Raw genomic sequence first — 23,678 nt, forward strand, 5'->3', positions numbered from 1 at the left:
AACTCATTTATCTGGAATATTTTTATTAAAAGATTTTATTTATTTATTTATTTGATAGAGATCACAAGTAGGCAGAGAGGCAGGCAGAGGGGGAGGGGAGTAGGCTCCCTGCAGAGTAGAAAGCCTGATGCAGGGCTCCATCCCAGGACTCTGGGATCACAACCTGAGCCGACGTCAGAGGCTTTAACCCACTAAGCCACCCAGGCGCCCCTATCTGGAATATTTTATATGAGTTCTTGAATAAAACTTGGGAACCAAACAAAAAAAAAAGTCTGGTTTTTTTTTTTTTTTTGGTTTCTTCGTTTGCTCGTTTGTTTTGTTCCTTAAATTCTACATATGAGTGAAATCATACGGTATTTGTCCTTTTCTGTCTGACATTTCATTTAGCATTCTACCCTCCATGTCCATCCATGTTGTTGATAGGCAAGATCTCTCTTTTTTTTTTTTTAATGGATAAAGACTATCCCATTGCGTTATATACTGCATACACCACAATTTCTTTATCCATGGATGGACACTTGGGTTGCTTTCATATCTTGGCTATGTAAAGAATGCTGCAATAAACATAGGGATTCATATATCTTTTTGAATTAGTGTTTCTGTTTTCATTGGGTAGATAGCCAATAGTGGAATTACTGGATAATATGGTAATTCGATTTTTAATTTTTCGAAAGACCTCCATACTCTTTCTACAGTGGCTGCATCAATTTGCATTCCCATCAACAGTTCTTGAGGACTCCTTTTTCTCCACATCCTTCCCAACACTTGTTATTTCTTGTCTTTTTGATTCTAGCCAATCTGACAGGTGTGAGATATCTCATTGTAGTTTTGATTTGCATTTCCCTGGTAATTAGTTATTGAATCATAATTTCAGCTAAGTCAGCATTTAGAAAATCATCAATATTTACTCACAGCTGAGCCAAGCAGCAGTGTATTTTCTTTCTTTTTTTTTTTTTTTAAGATTTTATTTATTCATTTGACAGACAGAGATCACAAGTAGGCAGAGAGGCAGGCAGAGGGAGAGAGGAGAAAGCAGGCTCTCCACTGAGCAGAGAGCCCGATGTGGGGCTCGATCCCAGGACCCTGGGATCATGACCTGAGTCGAAGGCAGAGGCTTTAACCCACTGAGCCACCCAGGCACCCCAGCAGTGTATTTTCTTGTACAACTTCTAATTTCCCTTGAATTGATAATGCCCTTCCTTCTTCTCTTTGCTTTAATTTAATAGTTGCTTATTCATCTCTAAACTCATTGTTGAAAATGTAACTCTTTCATGTTCAAATGTATCAAGTAACTGGTCATAACATTTTTTAAAAGGAATATTCCTCATGGAACTCTCTATCCTTCAGTTCTGAAGTTAGACTGACTTCTTTCAGGAAGCTTTTAATATATTTCCTTTACCCTGGATGTTCTATAATTTCATGATAATGTATCATGGTGTAGGTCTTTTTTATTTCTTGGAAGAGTGTTTTGTGAGCTCATTTGCCTAAAAGTTTATGCACTTCAGCTCTGCCATGTTTTCTTAATTTTTCCTTGATAATTTTGTTTTATATGTTCTCTTCTTCTGAAACTCCTATTAATTGTATGTTGAACCCTCTGGACTGGTCTCTAATATTCCCAACTTTTTCTTCTATTTTCCATCTTTTTACTTCTTATTTATCTATTTATTTAAGTAATCTTTGCACCCAATGCGGGGCTCGAACTCATCAAGATCAAGATCAAGAGGTGCATGCTCTACCGACTGAGCCAGCCAGTCTCCCCCCATGTTTTTGCTTATTATTCTACTTTCAGGGAGATTTGCTCAACTTTGTCACCTCTATTAAATTATTAATTTCTGCATTCATTTATTTAATTTTCATAAGCTCTTTCTTCCACGAATGTTCTTTTTAAAAAAATATTTTATTGATTGATTTGACAGAGAAAGAGAGCATGAGTTAGGGAGAGGAGGAAATGAGCAGAGGGAGTGGGAGAGAGAGGGAGGAGCCGACTACCGCTGAGCTGGGAGCCTGATGTGGGAATCAATCCCAGGACTCACAGATGTTGACTTGAGCTAAAGGCAGGTGCTTAACTGACTGAGCCACCCTGGTGTCCCATGAGTGTTTTTTCTATAGCACTATTTTTTTTTTTTTAACTTTCACAAATACATTATCTTGTATCATGCTAATTTAGGCTTTCTTTTTCTTTTTTTTCTTTTTTTTTTAAAGATTTTATTTATTCACTTAACAGACAGAGATCACAAGTAGGCAGAGAGGCAGGCAGAGAGAGAGGGGAAGCAGGCTCCCTGCTGAGCAGAGAGCCCGATGCGTGGCTTGATCCCAGGACCCTGAGATCATGACCTGAGCCGAAGGCAGAGGCTTTAACCGTCTGAGCCAGGCGCCCCTAGGCTTTCTTTTAAAAATTGTATTCTGCTTCTCTCTTTTTCCTCTAGTTTTTTTTTTTTTTTTTTTTTTCCGGTTTATTTTTGGTCTCTGCTTTTATGTGAAAAGTCTTTCTAAAATATTTGGTGATCCTTACCTATCCATTTACATTTAAAAGTGAGGCACTTAAGGGGTGTGTGTTACCATGCATGGAAGCTTGTTGACCGGTAGACTGTACTGTGAGGGGATGGGACAGGTATCTGGCTATTTCCTACTGTTTTGTCAATACTTCTGGACTTTCTGTTAGGCTGATTAGTTTCTCTAGACAGGAAAGCTTAACTTTTAACCTGAAGGTACACCCAATTGTATGATGGATGGAGGACAGAAAGGGGTTGGTTTGTGGCGGTGAGTTCTCACTGTTCGAAATATAGATTTTTTTGCTTTTCCTGCCAATTTTCATTACATTTAACTTGGTCTTTGTTATGGCAGGTGTCTCTGAGTTTAGAATACCTTATTTTGACCTCTGTGGGTCAGAGCTGGGAAGGAATTCAGTTACTTTTAACATGAACTTCAGGGGCCCCTGGGTGTCTCAGTCATGAAGCATCTGCCTTCAGCTCTAGTCATGATCCCATCCTCCTGGGATTGAGCCCCGAGTTGGGCTCCCTGCTCAGCGGGGAGCCTGCTTCTCCCACTCCAGTTTTCCTGTGCTTGTGTTCCCTCTCTCACTGTCTCTCTCTGTCAAACAAATAAATAAAATCTTCAAAAAAAATAAATAAAATGAACTTCAACCAAATCTATTTTAGCCCTCCCCTCACCCTCATCTTCAAGGGTTCTTAGTGATTCCAAATTCCAAATGTTTGTGTAGTTCTAATGTGAATTAGTTTGTATCTCAATCTCCTGCAGGCTGTTAGGTTTCAACTTTCTCTTTTCTTCTAAGCTGATTACTTCTAATCTACTGGGATCTCTGAAGGGGATTCCGATAATGGCATTCCTTCTTTGATGCAGGGGTCCTGAACAAGTCGAGAAATAAATCAATAAGGCAAATATGGAGGTACACATACCACCTTTATTACTGTTAGAGGCCAGATTGGAGGTGTACTTTAGTATGGGCGTTAATGGGCCTGCTAACTGTGCCCAGAACCAGACAGCCTGGACAGAGACAGGGTTCCCTGTGGAGGTCCAAAGCAGAATTTTGTGTTCTGAGGAACAGGCTCCCTCTCCCAAGAGCAAGGAGGATGGAGCACGGCAGAACATTCCACTTAGGTGGGTGAAAAAATGTCTGAGAAAGACCAGTTACACTACCTGAGCTCTTTTCACAAGAAGTAAGACCTCAGGAGTAAGCAAGCCTTTCTAAACTACATGGTACATCACTTTCCAGATGTTAAGATTTTGTTGCGCTTGGGGCACCTGGGTTGCTCAGTCTGTTAGGCATCTGCCTTCGGCTCCTGGCATGATCTCCGGTTTTCTGGTCAAGCGCCTGAATTGGGCTCCCTGGTCAGCAGGGAGTCTGCTTCTTCAACCTCTGCCTCTGCTCCTTCCCCACCCCCTTGTGCTCTCTTTCTCAAATAAATAAATAAAATCTTTAAAAAAAAGATGTTTTTGCCCTCTCTCATCAGCTGTCTTCTCTTTGCTCACTCTCTCTGTCCTTTCGGGTGTAGATTTTTTTTTTTTAAGATTTTATTTATTTATTTGACAGAGAGACACACATCGAGAGAGGAAGCACAAGCAGGGGAAGTGGGAGAGGGAGAAGCAGGCTCCCCCCGCAAGGGAGCCTGATGTGGGGCTCGATCCCAGGACTCTGGGATCATGACACAACCTGAAGGCAGACGTTTAATGACTAACCCATTCAGGGTCCCCTTATCCTGGCTTCTTGATTAAGACTAGAAAGAGGGGCACTTGGGTGGCCCAGTGGGTTAAGTGTCTGCCTTCCGCCCAGGTTATGATCCTGAAGTCGCTGGATTGAGCCCCGCTTAGAGGCCCGCATCCGGCTCCCTCGCTCCGCGGAGAGTCTGCTTCTCCCTCTTACCCTACCCCCTCTCATACTCTCCCTCCCCTCCTGCCTCCCCTCAAATAAATAAATAAAATCTTAAAAAAAAAATAGACTAGAAAGAGGTGGGTTACAAGGTATTGAGGTAAGGCATTGAGAGATGACATGAGGGTGGGGTCCATGGCAAGTGAGAAGGCTCATTTTGGTGAACCCCTGTCTATGCTTCCTACAGTGTACTTTGCGAAACTATTATCCAAGGGGTGAAACGGATTCATGGCCTATCTTCACATTCATTATTTCCAACACATTCTCCCATTCTGTCTAATGTATTCTGATATAAAAGTCCTACCATTTAACCTCAATAATCATGTCTTCCTTGAAACTCTTTGGCTTCATACAATCGCCCACATCCAACCCAAATTCACTTCATTTTTTTCCACCTGTTTCTCAGTTTCTTCCACTACTTTGGTAGACAATCCCTCTCTCCTCTTTCCCCTCAATCATGTTTTGCTCCCCTTTGCCTGATAGCCTTCTTACTAAATATATTCTCTGTGGGCATCTTATTTTTTTTCTCATAGGGTCAACTATCACTCATATGTCTATGACTCCTAACTCTGAATCTCCTTCCAGAACTCTCTTTGGGATTCCATTCCAGAGTTCCAGTGGCTAGTGGAATGAGACCACACGACTTCTTCCCAAGCTGGTACTAAAATATGCTTTCAGGGTTGTTTTTATCTCTTTTGCCCCCCTCCTCCCTTTTTAAACTCTTCCTCAATCCCTTTTCCTTGTTTTCCTATTATCTGGCTTCCTTTAGTCTGTGTGAAAACAAATAAACTTAACTGACACCAAATTGCCCTGCAAAGATGTCATTTTAAACCAAAAGCTCTCCCTCTCCCTCTGTTTTTATCTTCACAAAATTTCCTTTTCAAGAATTCAAAGGAAACACTTATCCAGGAGAGACAATCATTATTTTGTTTTCCTAAAGTATTTAACATGCTAACTACCAAATATCTACATTTTCAATGTAAGCCTAATTGAAGAGTTGTGTGTCTCTGTGTGGGAGGAGGAGGGGTGGTGGCAAAGTGGTGAGGAGTCTCTTTGAAACGCTACGGTCTCTAACCAGAGAAAATGAAAATGCCAAACAACTGAAAACTGCAAGCAAGCACCCGGATCTGAGAAGGGTTGGACTAACGCACCCACTTTCTCCCCAAATCATTTGGAATTTCTTTGGGTATTTATCCTGAAACTGGATTAAGGGAATGAAAAGGGCAAATTTAAGCAAGAACTAAGAAGTTCGACTCTCAAAACAAAATAAAATAAAAAAAAAGTCATTTTTATCCTGCTCTTTTATATCTCCCATTCATAGACTTTTAAAAGCATATTTAAGGGGCGACTAGGTGGCTCAGATGGTTGGGTGTCTGTCTGCCTTCCGCTCGGGTCGTAATGCCAGGGTCCTAGCATCGAACCCCGTAACCTGCTCCTGCTCCGCGGGGAGTACGCTTCTCCCTCTCTCTCCCCACTGTCCGCCCAGCTTGTGCTCTCTCACTCTGTCAAATAAATAGAATCTTAAAGGAAAAAAAAAAAAAAGACTTAAAAAATATAAAAGCACATTTAACCTAGAGATATCCATGGAAACCAACCAAAGGGAAATGAGAAAGGAGAGGCATTGCAGTACCATTTCCAGGCGAACTGAAGTCTGATTTTCACTAGTCCAGCACTGTTTTTCCTCCAAGGTCTTGCTTAATGTTCATTACAGCAACAATTACCTAAGTAACAATTCCTCCGGGCTAGTTTTGTTTAAAGATGCCTAACTTATATACTTCACCCAACTGTTTCAAAAACGTTCAGTCCTTCATGTTGGAAGCTAAAATACTATCTTTATCCAGCGTCTAGCTCTGCACCAGAAGCCTATCCCCAGCCGAGCAGTGCCACGAAAGCTCACGTGCACCTCGGCTGCAAGGGGCTTTAAAACAGCCAAGAGCTAGTGCGTATTTGTGTGCAAAATTATCAGTCCTGCAACCTGGGCCCATAATGTTGCTTTGTTCCTCCATTTCACGCTAAAAACAAAACCGAAAAAAACAAATCCAGCAGGTATTAAAACCGTCCGAACGCCTAGGGAAAGCGCGCCAACCACACAAAGAAAAGGAGGGGGGCTACTGGGATTCAAAATCGTTTCCCCAGGACGAACACCCTCCCGAACCTATCGGAGTTAACTGCGCGCTTGGTTGTAGCCAATAGATACAGCGCTTCTGGTTCAGGTCCACCCAGAAGACTGATGGACACTTATGCGGTCCAATGAAACAGTGCGATGCTGAAGAATTAACCAATACATTCGGGAGGTGGGTGGAGTGTAGGCCAGGGGGTTGGCGGTGCCGTGTCATGGAGGCTCAGTCTCAGAGCAGCCATTGAAGGGGAAGGAACTGCGGTGTGTGTGTGTGTGTGTGTGTGTGTGTGTGTGTGTGTGTGTGTGCGTATGTGTGTGTGTGTGTGTGCGCGCGCGCGCGTGTGTGCGTACTTGTGTGTGTATGCGTGCGTGTGAGTGCGCGCGAGTGTGTGGACAAGGAGGTGGGGGCAGCCGAGTTAGAATCCCAACTCCTTGGACTCCATTTGCTATTCTATTCTTTCTCCCCCCACACCTATCTGGAGGTGGTGGGCGTTTATATTTGCTTTTCTTTTCATTCATTTCCAGATCTTTTAAAATTTAAGGGTTGGGGGTAGTGGGAAAGGCAGGAAAGGGTAAGGGAAGGGAGTAATAGCAGAAGAGCAGGAGGAGGACATGGAGATGAAGAAGAGGATTAACCTGGAGTTAAGGAACAGAGCCCCGGAGGAGGTGAGATGACTCAGCCCCCTCCCCTTCCCCACCAGACCTGTATTCAGAGGATCGGGTTTCTGGGGGTCCGGGTATGTGTGTGCGGAGGGGTAATGAATTATTCCCCACCTGGGGTTAGGGTTGGGGGATATTTAATTTTAAGTGTTAAATCATTAAAATCTTCTACTTAAAATGGCGAAGGGTTTAAGTTTCTAGGGGCGTTTTTGTGTGTGCCTGGGGGTCTTAGCCTCTTTAGGCTCTCTACGAATCGGGAGTCCAGGCCTGGTGGGGGCGGAAAGCGGGGTGCTGGGGTCCGCTCCGGCGCTTGGTTCCCTCCTCCTCCTGGGGGCCAGCGGCGTGGGCGCGACCCCCCAGTCCCACTTGCCCCTGCCGCAGCCATCGTCGCCTGAGAAGTTAGTCCAACTTTTCTGCAATGCTGCCAACTCTTTTTCTCTTTTTGGGAGGGTGCCCCCCTCCTCGAGGCCCGGGTGTCTGACGTCGCGCCGGGCGCGGGCTGGGGTCCCCGGAGGTCTCAGGACCGCCTACTGCTGGCGGCGCCCACTCCCCCGGGAAGGGGCGCGCGCTGACCGCGGTGGGGCGGAATCTGGGTCAGCGGTCGGTTCCCCCGCCGCGGGTAAGTTTTGGGAGTCGCCGCAGAGACGAGGTGAGGAGGGGACGCGAGGCGTAATCCTCTTCGTCCCCCCGCGGTGTCACGATATTCGGCGTGTCGTGTCGTAGTGGTCGCAACTCCGAATTTGATCCCTGGAGAAGGTCTCAAAAAACTCAAATGGGTCGTAGTAGTTTTGTGCTTTAAAGATAGATTCGGCGAAACGAAATGATGCTCTCTGGCTGCTGTCCCCTTAGTTAAAGAGACGGGATTGGGAGGGGCCACGTGAAGCTGGTCGCGGCCAACTTTTCGGGGGTCGGACGGGAGGCGTTTCCGCCTCCTTTTCGAGGGCACCCTCCTCGGCTTCTCCCAGCCCTCCCCGCCCGGGGCGGAGGCGCTGGGAACGCCGGCGGGGAGGCGACCCCTCTTTCTCTTGAGGAGTCCCCGCCCCGTGTGGGGTTTCCCGTGGGTCGGAGCGGCTGGTCGCGAGAGCGCGGCCGCTAGCCAGCTAGGAACCTGGCACTTCAGACCGCAGAAGAGAGCGTCAAGAGTCTTGTTAATTGCGGCCTCTGAAATAAACACTAGAAGTGGATTCTAAGGGATGTAGTTGTTTTCAAAAGGGGTGAGGGTGGTGCCGGTGCCTACCAGGGCAGAAGATAAGTAGGTCTGTTTGGTGGGCTGTGGAGGCGTGCGCAGTGGGAACCCAAGGTCTTTATATACTTTTTTTTTCCCTTTTTCTTTTTTAAGTCTCTGGTTCCCTGAAATTAGCAAAAGGCAAGGAAAAGGAAAGAGTCTGTACTATCATCCAGAGGGAGCTGGGAGTTTTCTAGGGCTTACTCTTTGGGGGCTGCAAGAAAACAAAATCAAACTTTAAAAACTCCCTCTCAGGAGCACACATTTAGAATGCTTTTTTGTATGTCTTGGGTTGGAAAAGTAGATTTGCTCCCCCACCCTCTTTTGTTTACCCATAGGAATTTCCTCTACAATTTTGGGGGGTGCCAGACGTTGTCTTTTTGCAGCCTCTCCTTCCTCCCTTAGGGTGTAATAACCATCTCTTATATTTGTATATCTCTTTATAGTTTACAAAACACTTTTTGTGTTTGTTATTTACCTTTCTCTTTCAGACAGACTTGTAAGGTGGATTGTATTGTTCTAGAATCCAAATTAGCAAACGGAGTCCCAGGGAAGTGAAGTTCTTTACTCAAGTGGAAGAACTGGTTTTTTGACACCAAATCTGGTGGCCTTCTCTCCTCCATTCACCTAGACTAGGAGTCAGAAAATTTAGAGTGGAAGCACAGCTCTGTCATACTAAGTGTGTGACCCTAGCCAAGTCATTCTTACCCTTTGGGCCTTGGCTTCCTTACTTCTTCTTCTTCTTCTTTTTTTTTTTTTTTTAAAGATTTTATTTATTTATTTGACAGAGAGAGATCACAAGTAGGCGGAGAGGCAGGCAGAGGTTGGGGGGCGGGGAGCAGGCTCCCTGCTGAGCAGACAGCCTGATGCGGGGCTCCATCTCAGCTCTATCCCAGGACCCTGAGATCATGACCTGAGCTGAAGGCAGAGGCTTTAACCCACTGAGCCACCCAGGCGCCCCTTGGCTTCCTTACTTCTAAACAGGAGATTATATGTCTACTCTGGTCTCTAAAATAATTATGTCAAAGTCATATTCAAATAAAGAAGGTGGCATTCCTTGTTTAGTTTTTAGCCCTCAGAATTCCTCAAACATATTTTTGCACTGGGAGTAGAGATCCGGGATCTCCTGTCTCCCCCTTAGATTAAGTCTAACAAAACCAGCAGGTTTTGTTCTACAACTCTGATGTGATAAGGGGATGCAGCCTAACTTACCCTGTCCACCCCGCAATGGGGAGAAGTCCACAAAAATGCTACTAGGGTGTTATGGAGAAATAACATCTTGTCAAGGATGTATTGTTCTGGGTGACATTGTTTGGCCCTGCCATTAAGAACAAATAACCTCCGAAAGCCAGCTTTCTCAAAATGAGCTTTCTAACATTTCTTCATGAAAGGTAACAAGGTATTTTTGAGTTATGGTAGCATTTATCAACTGAAGATAAGGGTGTTTTAATGTGAATGAAATAGTTTCCTTTCTTCTACCTGCTGTTTTAGGGCAGCTCACTTGAATCCTTTCCCAGTAGTCTGGGTATCCCCTCGCTACGTAAATATATGCTCTGAGAATCCTTCTTATCAGGGGCAGAAGCAAGTTTCACACGGGACCTTTTTCAAAGTTTTATTTATTTATTTATTTATTTAAAAAAAAAGATTTTATTTATTTATTTGTCAGAGAGAGAGAAAGAGCACACAGAAGCAGGCAGAGTGGCAGGCAGAGGCAGAGAGAAGTAGGCTCCCTGTGGAGCCTTGAGTCCGATGAGAGACTCAATCCCAGGATGCTGGGATCATGGCCTGAGCCAAAGGCAGCTGTTTAACCAACTGAGCCACCCAGGCATCCCCAAAGTTTTATTTTTTATGCATCAGGGATTTGAGCAGGCATTGAACTTCTTGGTCTAAGTTTAAATTTAAAAGTTTAACTTATAATGATGACTTTAGATTGTATTTAAATTTTTGATAGGGGAGGAGAGAATGAAAAGGATCTGTGTAAGGGGGATTCATGGTTTTAATATTCACATTTCCAGTGTGTCTTGACCCAGGTCTTTTGCTAAACAGACTCAAAGTAAAGAATCATTCATTTTCTGTCTTACAGGTGACAGAGTTAGTCCTTGATAATTGCCTTTGTGTCAATGGGGAAATTGAAGGTCTGAATGATACTTTTAAAAAACTAGAGTTTCTGAGTATGGCTAATGTGGAACTAAGTTCACTGGCCCGGTTGCCCAGCTTAAATAAACTTCGAAAGGTAAGTTGGTATTAAGTGCGAAATCATCATAGTTTTGATGTCAAGGGCTAGTATGTCTAGGTTTTGGCCAAATGAAACAACCATTCTGCCTTTTAATTAGAAGGTTCTAAATTTCTAGAGATAAGAGAATGGGTTATGTAGGATTTTTAGAATCAGCTCTAATACAGCTTTTAAAAATTTAAGTTTAATAATGAAATTGTTTTATGATATCAATTTGGGCTTAATATCTACCAAATGTTTTTCTCTGAAACATAAAGTCTATCTGTAACACATCTGGAACCAAACTTGGGTTAGAAGCTTATTATATAGGAGTTCTAATATATTATTTGGTGATTATGGGTAGGAATTTGGAAATTAGTAAGTTGTGACAGTCTCTTGAAGCTAGAGAGAATGACAGTTGTTTTTCTTCTTTAAATTGGTATATTTTAAAAATCTGGGTGCTCCTGGCTGACTCAGAACGTGCAACTCTTGATCTCAGGATTGTGGGTTCGAGCCCCACATGGGGTGTAAAGATTATTTAAAAAATAAAAAAACTTAAAAAAATCGGATTTGCTCTAAGCCTTCATCATTGTTTGTTTTTCCTCCATGTTGAATATATAGTTGGAACTTAGTGACAATATAATTTCTGGAGGTTTGGAAGTCCTGGCAGAGAAATGTCCTAATCTTACCTACCTCAATCTGAGTGGAAACAAAATCAAAGATCTCAGTACAGTAGAAGCTTTGGTGAGTGGAAAGTCTCTGAACTTCGTATTTTTTGGTTGTCTGCTGAGATTGCTTGTGTTTTATCTTGCTGATTTATATTTCACTCTTTGAAACTTCTGAATTTCTTAAAGGTTTTTATCTATATGTATCTATATGTTTTACTGTTTTCTCTTAGAGTGAAACAGGTAAATTTTTAAATCTAAGAGAAATTTATTTATCATTAACTTAAGGAGTTGAATATCTGGTTTTAAACTTCTCAGTATTAAGTTCTATTCTTTTTCCTTCCTTCTTGATTTTTTTTTTTTAAGTTATTTTATTTGCTCCTTTCTTTCCTGGTATGAGATGAAGTGAAACCCACAAAAATTGTTGCTCCAATTTTAAAAAGCTTGGGAGAAGGTTGAAATTGTTGACAAGGAGCTTGACTGGATTTAAGCTAAACACATTATTGTTGTTGCCTATTTATGTACCTACTTGGTCAACAAAATACATTGAATGGCTACTATAGTAAGGCACTAAGCCAGGTGCTGGAGATTCAGTGGTGGAAACAAAATTCCTATTCTTGTGGAGTTTACATACAGGGCCTCATTAAGAGAATTGCTATTGGGGGTTGGGGTGGGGGTGGGGTGCGTGGGTCGCACAGCTGGTTGAGCTTCTACCTTCAGCTAAGGTGTGATTCTGAGGTCCCAGATCTGATCCAGCCCCGCTCCCTACCCTTCTCAATGGGGATCCTGCCTCCCTGCCTTTTCCTCTCCCTTTTCTCTCCTCCCCTTGTGCTCACTTGCTCCCTCCCTCTCTCTGTCTCTCAAATAAATAAATCTTTTAAAAAAAGAGAGATAATTGATACCAAAACTCTTCATCATAAAATTTGAAAAACCCCCAAGTCATTCTTTTGATTTCAAATATATATTTTCTGGTTCATGAATCAAACAGAAAGAACATAGTATTTAAAATCTTGAAATGTTTAAGTTTTAACTTTTTACTTTTCCAGCAAAATCTTAAAAATTTGAAAAGTCTCGACTTGTTTAACTGTGAGATCACAAACCTGGAAGATTACAGAGAAAGTATTTTTGAGCTGCTGCAGCAAATCACCTACTTAGATGGATTTGATCAGGAGGATAACGAAGCACCAGACTCAGAAGAGGAGGATGAGGGTAATCATTCTTGATGCTTGTAAATATAGGCTCCAGCCTAGCGATGCCATTTCGATTGGGCTTGGATATTTAGGTGTTGAAAAAAAAAGATGTTAGTAAGACAAGAAAAATTACAAAACCCACAACCCTAATCCTGTATTTCTTCTTTCAGGTTTCTGATACCTTTGGGGAATTAAATGATTATTATACTGTCAAGCTCTGTGATATTTTATATCCGTATAAACTTGTTTAACCACTACCTGGTAAAAGTGGGAACTTGTTAAATAGTACCTTTTTAAAAAAAAAGGAATCATTCCTTTTTGTAGTGTTATCCATAATAGTCAAGAAATAGAAACAACCCGAATGGTCTGTCAACTGATGGATAAACAATGCAATATAGCCATACAATGAAATATTTTTCAGTCATAAGAATGAATGAACTACTGATACGAGCTCTAACATTGAAAACATTCTATGTAGTGAAAGAAGCCAGACACAAAAGGCCACATTTTTTGTGACTCCATTTGTATGAAATGTCCAGAATAGGCAAATTCATAGAAACAGAAAGTAGAGTAGTGGTTGCCAGGGCTGGGTGAGAGGAGAATGGGGAGTGACTGTTAATGACTGTGGGTTTTTTTGAAGTGTGGGGTGTGTGTGTGGGGTTATGGAAATGTTCTAGAATTAGATGGTGAATATATATTATTGGATAAATGGGTGACTAACAGATCAGATGATGGAATGGCTCTTGTTAGTAATGGGACACTGTTATTCTTGGTTGAAAATTTTTTTACTGTAAAAAGAAATCTGATAGAAAATGACAGAATGATAGAGAAGGTGGTTTTGAAGTGTCCACAAGGTAAAACAAACTTTTTAGTGCATGTAATGTTTCAATGAAAATCTGTATGTTGGAAATATTTCAGTATTTAGAAACCATATTTTGGGGCGTCTGGGTGGCTCAGTGGGTTAAACATCTGCCTTCAGCTCAGGTCATGATCCCAAGGTCCTGGGATTGAGTCCCACATTGGGCTCTCTGCTCAGCAGGGAAGTCTGTTTCTCCCTCTCCCTTCCCCGGCTCATGCTCTAGCTTGCTCGCGCTCTCTCTCAAATAAATAAAATCTTTAAAAAAAAAAAAAAGTAAAAAATAGGAACCGTATTTCTTGGGGCGCTTGGGTAGCTCAGTTGGTTAAGTGTTTGCCTTCGGCTCAGGTCATGATCCCAGTGTTCTGGGATCAAGCCCCACATCCTCGGGCTCCCTGCTCAGTGGGGAGTCTGTTTCTCCATCTTCCTCTGTCCCTACCCCCTGCTTGTCCTCATTCTCTCTGTGTCAAATAAATAAATAAAACCTAAAAAAAAAAATAGAAACCATATTTCTCAAATAGTAAATATGGATGTTGTAAAAGGGAATTTTTTTTTTTTTTAGAGATTTACTTATTTATTTTAGAGAGAGAGAGAGCACGCGTGTGTGCATAAGCAGGGAGAGGCACAGAGGGAAAGAGTCAAGGAGACTTCCCACTGAGTATGGAGCCTGACTCATGACCCTGAGATCATGACCTGAGTTGAAATCAAGAGTCGGACGCTTAACCGACTCAGCCACCCACCCACCCCTTAAAAGGGAAATCTTAAAAAAAGAAAATCACCCTGAGATACTTTCCACCTACCCGTTGGCTTAAGAATTTGAAGTGACTGGGGCAAGGGTGGATAGGATCAACATACTTGCAAGAAAATTTGCTCAGCCATTTGCTCATCTTTTAAAATATTTTTAAAGATGGAGATGAAGATGATGAAGAAGAAGAGGAGGATGAAGCTGGTCCACCTGAAGAATATGAAGAAGAGGAGGAGGAAGAGGAGGAGGATGAGGATGAGGATGAAGATGAAGCAGGCTCAGAGCTGGGAGAGGGAGAAGAGGAAGTGGGCCTCTCATACTTAATGAAAGAAGAAATCCAGGTGAATGGACACTTTTTATGTGTGCTGAAAATTAATTATTTAGGCATAGGGCCAAGTACTATAAATAGTGAGTTGTGTAGAAATCTGAAAGTTGTTCCTAACGTGTGGGTCTGAGTGTATCTGTCTTGCCTGTCCTTTTTCCCACTGTCCCCCAGCTCAGACTGTATCCAGATAATCCTAAACGCATATTGATTTTACTGCCCAGATACCTTTCAAATCCATTCTGCCGGGCACTTCAAAGTGTGGTGGAAACATTTTACAAAAGTTTCGGAGCCTCAGCTTCCTTCTTTGTAAAACAAAGATTGTATCAACCTCTTAGGCTTTTTTGAAGGATTTAAGAAGATAATATATGTCAAGTGTCTAGTCACTGGCACATTGTAGGCATTCAGGAAAACTTTTGTTGCCCTGATGATTTCTTGCTTACAGTTTTGTAGTAGCTTTCCAAATGGCCTGTCTGAATACAGTATCACCACTTAAGTGTCTCTTGCATGTTTCGGTTTGTGCCTGCCTCGCCTGAATGCAGATGTGATGGTATCACTTTAATGTTGAAACACTTTAATGTTTCCCTGTTGCCACCCAAGCATACAAGGCCTATCATTATCTGGCCCCTGCTTCCTTCTCCAGCCTCTTTTCCCTCAATACCAAATTTAATTGTCATACCAGGCTGTTTCTTGCCTTTCTGTCTGTAGATAACATTGTTTGCTCTTATCTGAAATGACTTTCTACCCATGCTTTCTGATCAACTTTATTTTCTTTTTTACAAAGGTAAACATAAGTATAGTTGAAGCCTGGAAAGTGCACTGATTTTATGTACACATTCGTGACATTTTACTTACTTATATACTAGAGGGAGAGAGAGAGCACACTTTGTGCGTGCTTTGTGAGCTCTTTAAAAACTTAGATCATGCTTTGTGAGCTCTTTAAAAATTTAGTTCTGGAGTTGTCTCATTATTGAAGCTTTCTGTAACTTTTTATAGATAATCTCTCCTTCCTCTGTTACCTTTGAATCTCAGTTAGTCTTCTGTTGCCTGTAGGCACTTTTGTAAAAACTTGTTTATTTGGCCACTTTCTCCTAGATGGTGAGCTCCTCAAGGGGATGGTCATCTGTCTTTGTATATCAGCATCTCATACACTGACAGGGACATTGTAAGCTCATAGGAAGTGTCAGTTGACTTGAACAAATGATCTTTAGCTCCTGGGAATTACTGTTTCCTCCTAATGTTTTTAAATTACTGAGTTTTATTTTCATAATTCAAGTTTTTTATTATCAAAAATAATATGTCTTATTTAGACTAGAAGTTGTTATTTGTTATTTTTGTTTTTATTTGTTGTTATTCTTATTTGTTCTCCTAATGACTTTTACATTGGTTAGATAGATAATATCACTGATCGATGATAATTTTTTTTCTGATACCATTTTAAATATGAAACTAATGTGGAAAAATAGAACTTAAACTTGTTTGGGGCCTTAGTGAATCAGCAGCTGTACAATAAGCATTTAAGCATTCCTAGAGAAAATCAGCCCGTTCAGTTTACATCAGCATACAGCATGAATATTTTGCCCCTGTTTGTTTGTTTATTTATAAAAGAGTTAATTTGTTAGATAGACAGAGAGAGCACAAGTAGGGGAAGTGGCAGGCAGAGGGAGAAGCGGCTCCTTGCTGAGCAAGGAGCTGGATGCAGGACTTGATCCCAAGAACCCTGGGATCATGACCTGAGCCAAAGGCAGATGCTTAACTGACTTAGCCCCCAGGTGTCTAAGTTTTAAGTTATTTAATAAAATAATGGACTCATGTTATTTGGCTTTTGTCTTTGTCAGGAATTCTTCATTAAGTCTGTATAGTATTAAGTACTTTATTTATTTATTTTTTTTAAATATTTTATTTATTTGACAGAGAGAGATCACAAGTGGAGAGAGAGAGAGAGAGGAAGAAGCAGGCTCCCTGCCTAGCAGAGAGCCCGATGTGGGACCCGATCCCAGGACCGTGAGGTCATGACCCGAGCTGAAGGCAGAGGCTCAACCCACTGAGCCACCCAGGCAGCCCCAGTATTAAGTAGTTTAAAAATGACTTTCAAGCAACTGCAAATGTTTGTGTTTATCATTCCATTGAATTTTGGGGAACATTAACTAAAAGTGGCATAGTCAGGGTCCCTGGGAGGTTCAGTTGGTTAAGCATCTGCCTTTGGCTCAGGTCATGATCCCAGGGTCCTGGGATTGAGTTCCAGGTGGGGCTCCCTCCCAGACTGAGTCCCCAGTGGGGCTCCCTGCTCAGTGGGGAGTCTGCTTCTCCCTCTGTCCCTCCCCCGCCCATGCTTTCCCTCTCTCTCTCTCTCTCTCTCTCTTTCTTTCTGTTGCAAAAGTGAATAAATAAAATCTTAAAAATAAAAAAGATTCTTGGGGCACCTGGGTGGCTCAGTGGGTTAAAGCCTCTGCCTTCAGCTCAGGTCATGATTCCGGGTCCTGGGATAGAGCCCCGCATCGGGCTGTCTGCTCGGCAGGGAGCCTGCCTCCACCTCTCTCACTGCCTGCCTCTCTGTGTACTTGTGATCTCTGTCTGTCAAATAAATAAATAAAATCTTAAAAAAAAGAAGATTCTCTTAAAAATAAATAAGTAAAATAAAAGTGACACAGTCAAGTTTGGAGTAAAAATCTCTGAGATGATAACCACAACGTCAGGTCAGTGTAATACCTGGATAACACGTACCAGAAGCTTTCAAACATGATGAATGGTTTGAATATTAAAAATGATGTTTTTAGTATTTTTAATTAGTTATGTTTTTTTTTTCAAAGATTTTATTTATTTATTTGACAGAGAGAGAGAGAGAGAGAGAGACATCACAAGTAGGCAGAGAGGCAAGCAGAGAGAGAGGAGGAAGCAGGCTCCCTGCTGAGCAGAAAGCCTGATGCGGGACTTGATCCCAGGACCCTGAGATCATGACCTGAGCCGAAGGCAGAGGCTTAACCCACTGAGCCACCCAGGCGCCCCTTAATTAGTTATGTTTTAAACATATTTTTTAGAAGATGAAAGTCAGTACAAGCTTCCGAGACTGTTGAGATTTAAAAAGAAAGTAGAAGGAGATGGAAACGGGAATTGAGTAGCTGTTTTTGGTTTGAGTATCATTTTTATTTCAATTACTCTTCAGAGGTCAGAAATTAATATGTATAAAGAAGGGCTTTATGTTTGTGTAGTATATTTCTTTAAAAATGGGGATGGGGACTTTAGAAGAATTGGGAATTGTAATCCCTCTGGACTCTACAGAGTACAATGAGCAAACAGTTCTTTCCCATTAGTTAGGGAAAGATCATAGTTTCTACTGAACAAGCTTCTGGTGAAAGCTGTTTTTATTGAGGGATATCATCTAATAGATGACACTAAAAACTGAAGGCTTAGATGATAGCTGTCCTTGTGGTGAGCAAAGCTTAAGGTGTAGCCTTATGGAATCACCGTGTTGTGCCCCTGAAACTCACATAATACTGTATGTCAGCTGTACTTCCCATTTTAAGAAAGGCTTAAAAGCATGAATCAAGTAATCTAAGCATATTTTGTTTAAAACAAAATCCGGAGAAGCAGTTAGATTTTGAGACTTGGGGTTTTCTAAATTGTCAAAGTATAAATGTGATTAGTATCTCAAGTGTTTTTTTAAAAAATCACAAATACTTAAACATCCTCATTTATCATTCTCCACAGATCTGAGATGTTTAAGATGTGCCCCTTATCTTTCTTTCTCTCTCTCTCTCTTTTCTTTCTTTCCTTTTCCTTCCCCTCCCTCCCCCTTCCCTGTCCCCTTCCCTGTCCCCTCTCCTCTACCCTCCCTTCCTTTGTTTTCCGCTTTAGTTTAAAGCTTTAGGTTCTCCGATTTTTATTGTGATTCCTTTTTATGCTACTGACTACCCCATTTATTCCTTCTCCTCTTTGTATCTTGATGGTATTCTGGTACAGAATGCTTTTCAGTGTTTGAATTGGTTCTATAAGATTGTTTTCTTTTTTTATTTTTTTTTTAAGATTTTATTTATTTATTTGACAGAGAGAGATCACAAGTAGGCAGAGAGGCAGGCAGAGAGAGAGGAAGGGAAGCAGGCTCCCTGCTGAGCAGAGAGCCTGATGTGGGACTCGATCCCAGGACCCTGAGATCATGACCTGAGCCGAAGGCAGCGGCTTAACCCACTGAGCCACCCAGGCGCCCTATAAGATTGTTTTCTGATACAAGTTTCCTACAGTCGAGTTTCTCAGGGGATTCTACCTACATGCTGGGAAATCAGGTTCTGTTTAGTATTTCTAGACACGAATGGGACTGTGGATACTATGAAAAGGATGGGTTGTCCAAGTTTTCCCCTAACTACACAGGAGTTTTTGACATTTGCCACTTAAAAGTATTTTTAAGGAGCATTAAACTTTTGTGGGGTTGGAGGGGAGACCCTAGATTGGTTCTATTTTTTTCAAACATATGGTAGAACTGAACTATTTAGAACATGGCGGTAAGTGTAAAAGACCTCTGATTAGCCAAAATTTAGCAACAAAAGACATTTTCTTTCTACGTAGGTGAGTGTTCAAGCTGTTATTCTAAACCTATTTTCTCTTATATTCAATTCTCTAATAAGCTTGACAGTCTATTTTCTGAATCCATAGCAAATTAAAATTGAAGTAGTGAAATTGAAAAGAAGAAGGCATGAAAACTAGGAAAAGATACAATTTAAACTAGAGGCCAGGGTCATTTTTATTTATTATTTTTTATTTTACTTTATTTTTTAAAATATAAAATAAATAAATAATAAATAAATAAATAAAATAAATTATATTTAATTTATTTTTTAAAGATTTTATTTATTTATTTGAGAGAATGAGAGAAAGAGCATGAGGGGGGAGGGTCAGAGGGAGAAGCAGACTCCCCATGGAGCTGGGAGCCCAATGTGGGACTCGATCCTGGGAGCCCGCGACTGAAGGCAGTCGCCCAACCAACTGAGCTCCCCAGGCACCTGCAGGGTCGTTTTTAAAAGGAGAAAACCATCATACATATTTTGATAGGCCCTGAGGGAATCAGGATATACTAATTAGTGTTATGTTCATGATCAAATGATTATGACTGATTATTCAAGAGAAAGGTTTGTTAGGTTTAGCATAAAATGGTAGAAGGGCACTTTAGAGATTTCTATCCCAATTGGTTAAAGTAAAAAAAACAAAAAACAACAACAAAAAAACCTGTTATGATATTTCAAGGCTGTGTTTACATCTGAGCTATCTGGAACAGCTCCTTCAGTAAAAATTGTAGATCAAGTTTTGTGGTTTTATTGATATTGCTATTTTGATGTGTAGATTTTTAGACATAGGAGAAACTTATAGATCTTTTTAGATGAACACTTTCCTTTATTGATTGGAAAAATGAGGTCCAGGGAGATTAAGTGACTTATTCAATGCATGTAACTATGTTGGGGCTAGGATTCAGGTAACTTGTATCTCACTCTATAAAATAGGAAACCTTTCTTTGAAATTGTCATGTTAACTCTGTCCATTACAGTAGCCACTGGGCACATTTTGGTTATTTAAGTTAAAATTAAATAAAATGAAAAATTGAGTTCCTCATTTGTACTGGTCACATTTTATTTTATTTTATAATTATTTAAAGATTTTTTATTTTTAAGTAATCTTTACACTCACCGTGGAGTTCGAACTCACAACCTTGAGATCAAGAGTTGCATGCTCTACTGACTCAGCCAGCCAGGCACCCTTGTGCTGATCACATGTTAAATGCTCAGTGGCCACGTGTGGATAGCACAGATGCAGAACATTTCCATTGTTCCAGAAAGTTCTTTTAAACAGTGCTGGTCTAAAATGTAACTTATTTTCATAAGCTAGATTTAGTTGCATTCTTAAAAAAGACTTATGTGTTAGGCAGAGGTTGTTAGAACATTCACAGAATAACCATGTTTTTTTGCTTTTGTTGGAATGTATTACTACCAAACGGTGAAAAGTATGTCAAGGCTTTTTATTCTCAAACTGAATATTTGGTTTTCAAGGATGAAGAAGATGATGATGACTATGTTGAAGAAGGGGAAGAAGAGGAAGAAGAGGGTGAGTTGCATTTGCCATAAAAGGAATCCTGACATTAAAGTTAGAGCTATTATTCACATGCTTTAAAGAATGTGTTTCTAATAATTCAAATTATTACTGGCCCCTGATTTGATTTTGGTAACATAGAGTGCCTTGAGAGGTGTAAAACCTTCTTCCTTTTTTTTTTTTTTTTTTTTTTAGAGAAAGGAGAGAGCGTGCAAGTGGTAGTGGGGGTTGTAGGAGGAGAGGGATAGAGGGAATTTTTTTTTTTTTTTTTTAAAGATTTTATTTATTTATTTGTCAGAGAGAGAGAGAGAGAGACAGCAAAAGAGGGAACACAAGCAGGGGGAGTGGGAGAGGGAGAAGCAAGCTTCCTGCCGAGCAGTGAGCCTGATGCAGGGCTCCATCCCAGGACCCTGGGATCATGACCTGAGCTGAAGGCAGACGTCTGGCTAAGTCACTGTGCCCCATAAAACCTTTTTAAAAGAGTAATTTTTGGGGGCGCCTGGGTGGCTCAGTTGGTTAAGCGTCTGCCTTCGGCTCAGGTCATGATCCCAGGGTCCTGAGATTGAGCCCAGCATGGGACTCTCTGCTCAGTGGGGATCCTGCTTCTCCCTCTGTCTGTGCCTGCTGCTCTGACTACTTGTGCTTTCTCTCTCTCTCAAATAAATAAATAATCTTTAAAAAAAAAAAAAAGTGATTTTCTCAAGGCATTCAATAATTTCATTTAAAAAAAACCACCTGCCTATAACATTTATTTTCAAAACTGGTATGAAGAGATGAGATAACCTTGAGCTTAATTTATTATTTTCTTAGGTCTTTGATTTTGAAGAGGATGAATGAAGCCTTGTCCCTAAGAGAAGAGCAGTTGAACTCCCAGATAATGTTCTTTTGAGATTTGCTCTCTAGTACTCTTTACCTAGGCCTTTCAAAATAAATTTAAAAGTTTACTAATGACTCTTAATGACCAACCCCTAGTTCTTGGTCTGTACTTCATGATTTGGCCACAAGGGTGCACAGCAAGCTGTCATTATTTATGGATTTCTAAGTCTATTAAGTCTGTTCAGTACACCAAAATTGAAAGAAATTCAGAGAGGAAACTTGACGTATGATTTTTTATGCCATTAAGTTTTCAATAAGATACATTCACAACTGTAATTTGACAAATACTCATTTGTAAAAAATACATCGTAAATTTTTCTTTCATTCTTCTTTCAGAAGAAGAAGGTCTTCGAGGGGAAAAAAGGAAACGAGATGCTGAAGATGATGGAGATGAAGAAGATGACTAGATCATTCTAAGACCAGATTCCCTAATGTTCCTGGGTGTGCAATAGAGTGATCCCATCTTCTTTGTTTCTTCATGTACCATAGCGATCCCTACGGAAGATAACCTGTAACTTTTTATAGGAAAAGTGTGGTTTTACTATTTTTGCCTTATCATTCCAAATAAGATTTACTAGTCTGTTAATGATCATATCATATGTAGAGAAAAAATTTTCGTTGACCCCATTGTGAAATTTATTTAGAATCTTCATTTTTCTCATTCAGGCTCACTGTATTAGTTATTTTTAGCCCATAATTAAAACATGATCACTTTTACACAGGCGTAGTTTGGTGCATTTCATTCATAAGGTTATAAAGTTATTTATAAGTTAACTGAAATCAGAGTCGGCTGGAATATGAAATGAAAATAGTCTCTTGACTGATAAGTTGGTTATATTTTTAGAGGTGACCCAGAGATCTTTAGTTTGAAGGCAATGACTTGTTTTTGTTTTTTTGGGTATGGGTATTTGGGTGCTTTTTTGTCACATGAATAACCTAGAAAGTAGGAGCAGAATAGCAAAGGTTCTATTCAACAATATAGTTCAAGGCTTTTGTGGAGGCTTCTGAAACCTTTTAAGCCAGGTGACTAATAAGATTTTATTTTTGAAGGAAAAATGCTTGTACTAAGTTCCGAGACATGCAGGTGAGCCCTTTGTTTTTCTCACTGAAAATCATGACATGCCAGCGGTTGTTAGTTTTGCTTTGTTTTTAAGTGTGCATTCTTTTTCTTCCTCCCAGCAATTCCTTTATGATCACTTTCATTTCTTGTTTCACTCCCCTCCTTCTATCTCCAAAAAAAGTTGGGAAACTTATGGCTCTTCAGGAAGACCTTTATTTAGTCTTTTATACCTCAGCAACCTTTTCAGACGGTCTCAGTTTTAAACAAGTTAAATGAAAGAAATTGAGTATTTTCTGAGCTATAAATACTATTATCAATACAGCTTTATGCAACAGATTCTGGTTATTGTAACTCTCTTGGTTGACAAGATGTGCAGACTGTATTAATAGGGTGAAGAAAGAAAAGCAGAGGAAGCTTTTAGAAGCAGCATTGCTGTTCCACAGAAGTTAGAACAATTGCCTGTTGATAATTAGTGAGACAGTCAGGTCAAATTTAGGGGGAGGTTAGCTTCCCAAATGGTTTAGATACTACACTGCAAAGTATTTCTAATTTTTCGGAGTAGAACCTTTAATTATTCTTCCTACAGTTTTAAGATATTACCAGATATAACTTTTAATTGGAATACACTGGGCAGTTGGAAAAATATTTGAAACTAAATGCTAAAATTAAGATTTGTTTTCAAGTGGAAACCCACTAAAAATAGAAAAATATTTAGGCTGGGTGTGTTTCTTTATACAGCTACTAAATATGATAATATAAGTAGACAAGTACATTCCCCTTTTTGTTGCTGAGGCTCCATGTTCAAGGCAATTGCTTTTCTTTTTTTTTTTTTTTTTAAAGATTTATTTTATTTGACAGAGAGAGATCACAAGCAGGCAGAGAGGCAGGCAGAGAGAGAGGAGGAAGCAGGCTCCCTGCTGAGCAGAGAGCCCGATGCGGGGCTCGATCCCAGGACCCTGAGATCATGACCTGAGCCGAAGGCAGCGGCTTAACCCACTGAGCCACCCAGGCACCCCAAGGCAATTGCTTTTCAAATCTTGGCTTAATTTTTTTCCGCTGTTTTGAATATCTGAGTTTTTTAAAGTTAGCATCAGCAAATTAATTGAAGTTATACTTCTATACTGGGACACATTTAAATTACGGAGTGAAGAGCTTCTTTTTTAGTTTCAGATGTATGACTTGGGGTTTTAAAGTAAAAATTACAAAGTTATTTGTGGGTAAACTAAAAAAGTTGTACAAGTGACTGAAATAAAACTCTTGGAATAAGTTCAGTGGGGGGACTGGTATCT

General features: G+C 40.6%; 1 protein-coding gene across 4 annotated transcripts; it reads left to right on the top strand.

Annotated features, from left to right (window-relative positions):
• The first annotated feature begins 6,761 nt into the window (after positions 1-6,761).
• Positions 6,762-23,219, top strand: LOC111162010 (acidic nuclear phosphoprotein 32 family member E). 4 transcript variants are annotated; one of them, XM_022526145.1, is made up of 7 exons: positions 6,762-7,172; positions 10,475-10,624; positions 11,225-11,347; positions 12,315-12,477; positions 14,222-14,400; positions 20,414-20,468; positions 21,666-23,219. In XM_022526145.1, the coding sequence occupies exons 1-7, from the start codon at positions 7,119-7,121 to the stop codon at positions 21,734-21,736; spliced, it is 795 nt and encodes a 264-aa protein (XP_022381853.1). In that variant the 5' UTR covers positions 6,762-7,118; the 3' UTR covers positions 21,737-23,219. The 4 variants fall into 4 exon arrangements, with proteins under 4 accessions (XP_022381853.1, XP_022381854.1, XP_022381855.1 ...); XM_022526146.1 differs by having other exon boundaries at positions 21,669-23,219; XM_022526147.1 differs by having other exon boundaries at positions 14,222-14,364.
• Positions 23,220-23,678: the final 459 nt, after the last annotated feature.

The sequence above is a fragment of the Enhydra lutris genome, unplaced genomic scaffold (genome assembly GCF_002288905.1).
Source record: "Enhydra lutris kenyoni isolate GAN:26980312 unplaced genomic scaffold, ASM228890v2 scaffoldscaffold88, whole genome shotgun sequence".
NCBI classification, from domain to species: domain Eukaryota; kingdom Metazoa; phylum Chordata; class Mammalia; order Carnivora; family Mustelidae; genus Enhydra; species Enhydra lutris.

Bases quoted from the DNA above. Each gene is read 5' to 3' on its own strand.
- LOC111162010 (XM_022526145.1), top strand. From the start codon at position 7,119: ATGGAGATGAAGAAGAGGATTAACCTGGAGTTAAGGAACAGAGCCCCG. The intron at 7,173-10,474 runs GTGAGATGACTC...TCTGTCTTACAG, and splicing joins GGAACAGAGCCCCGGAGGAG to GTGACAGAGTTAGTCCTTGA. The intron at 20,469-21,665 runs GTGAGTTGCATT...TTCTTCTTTCAG, and splicing joins GGAAGAAGAGGAAGAAGAGG to AAGAAGAAGGTCTTCGAGGG.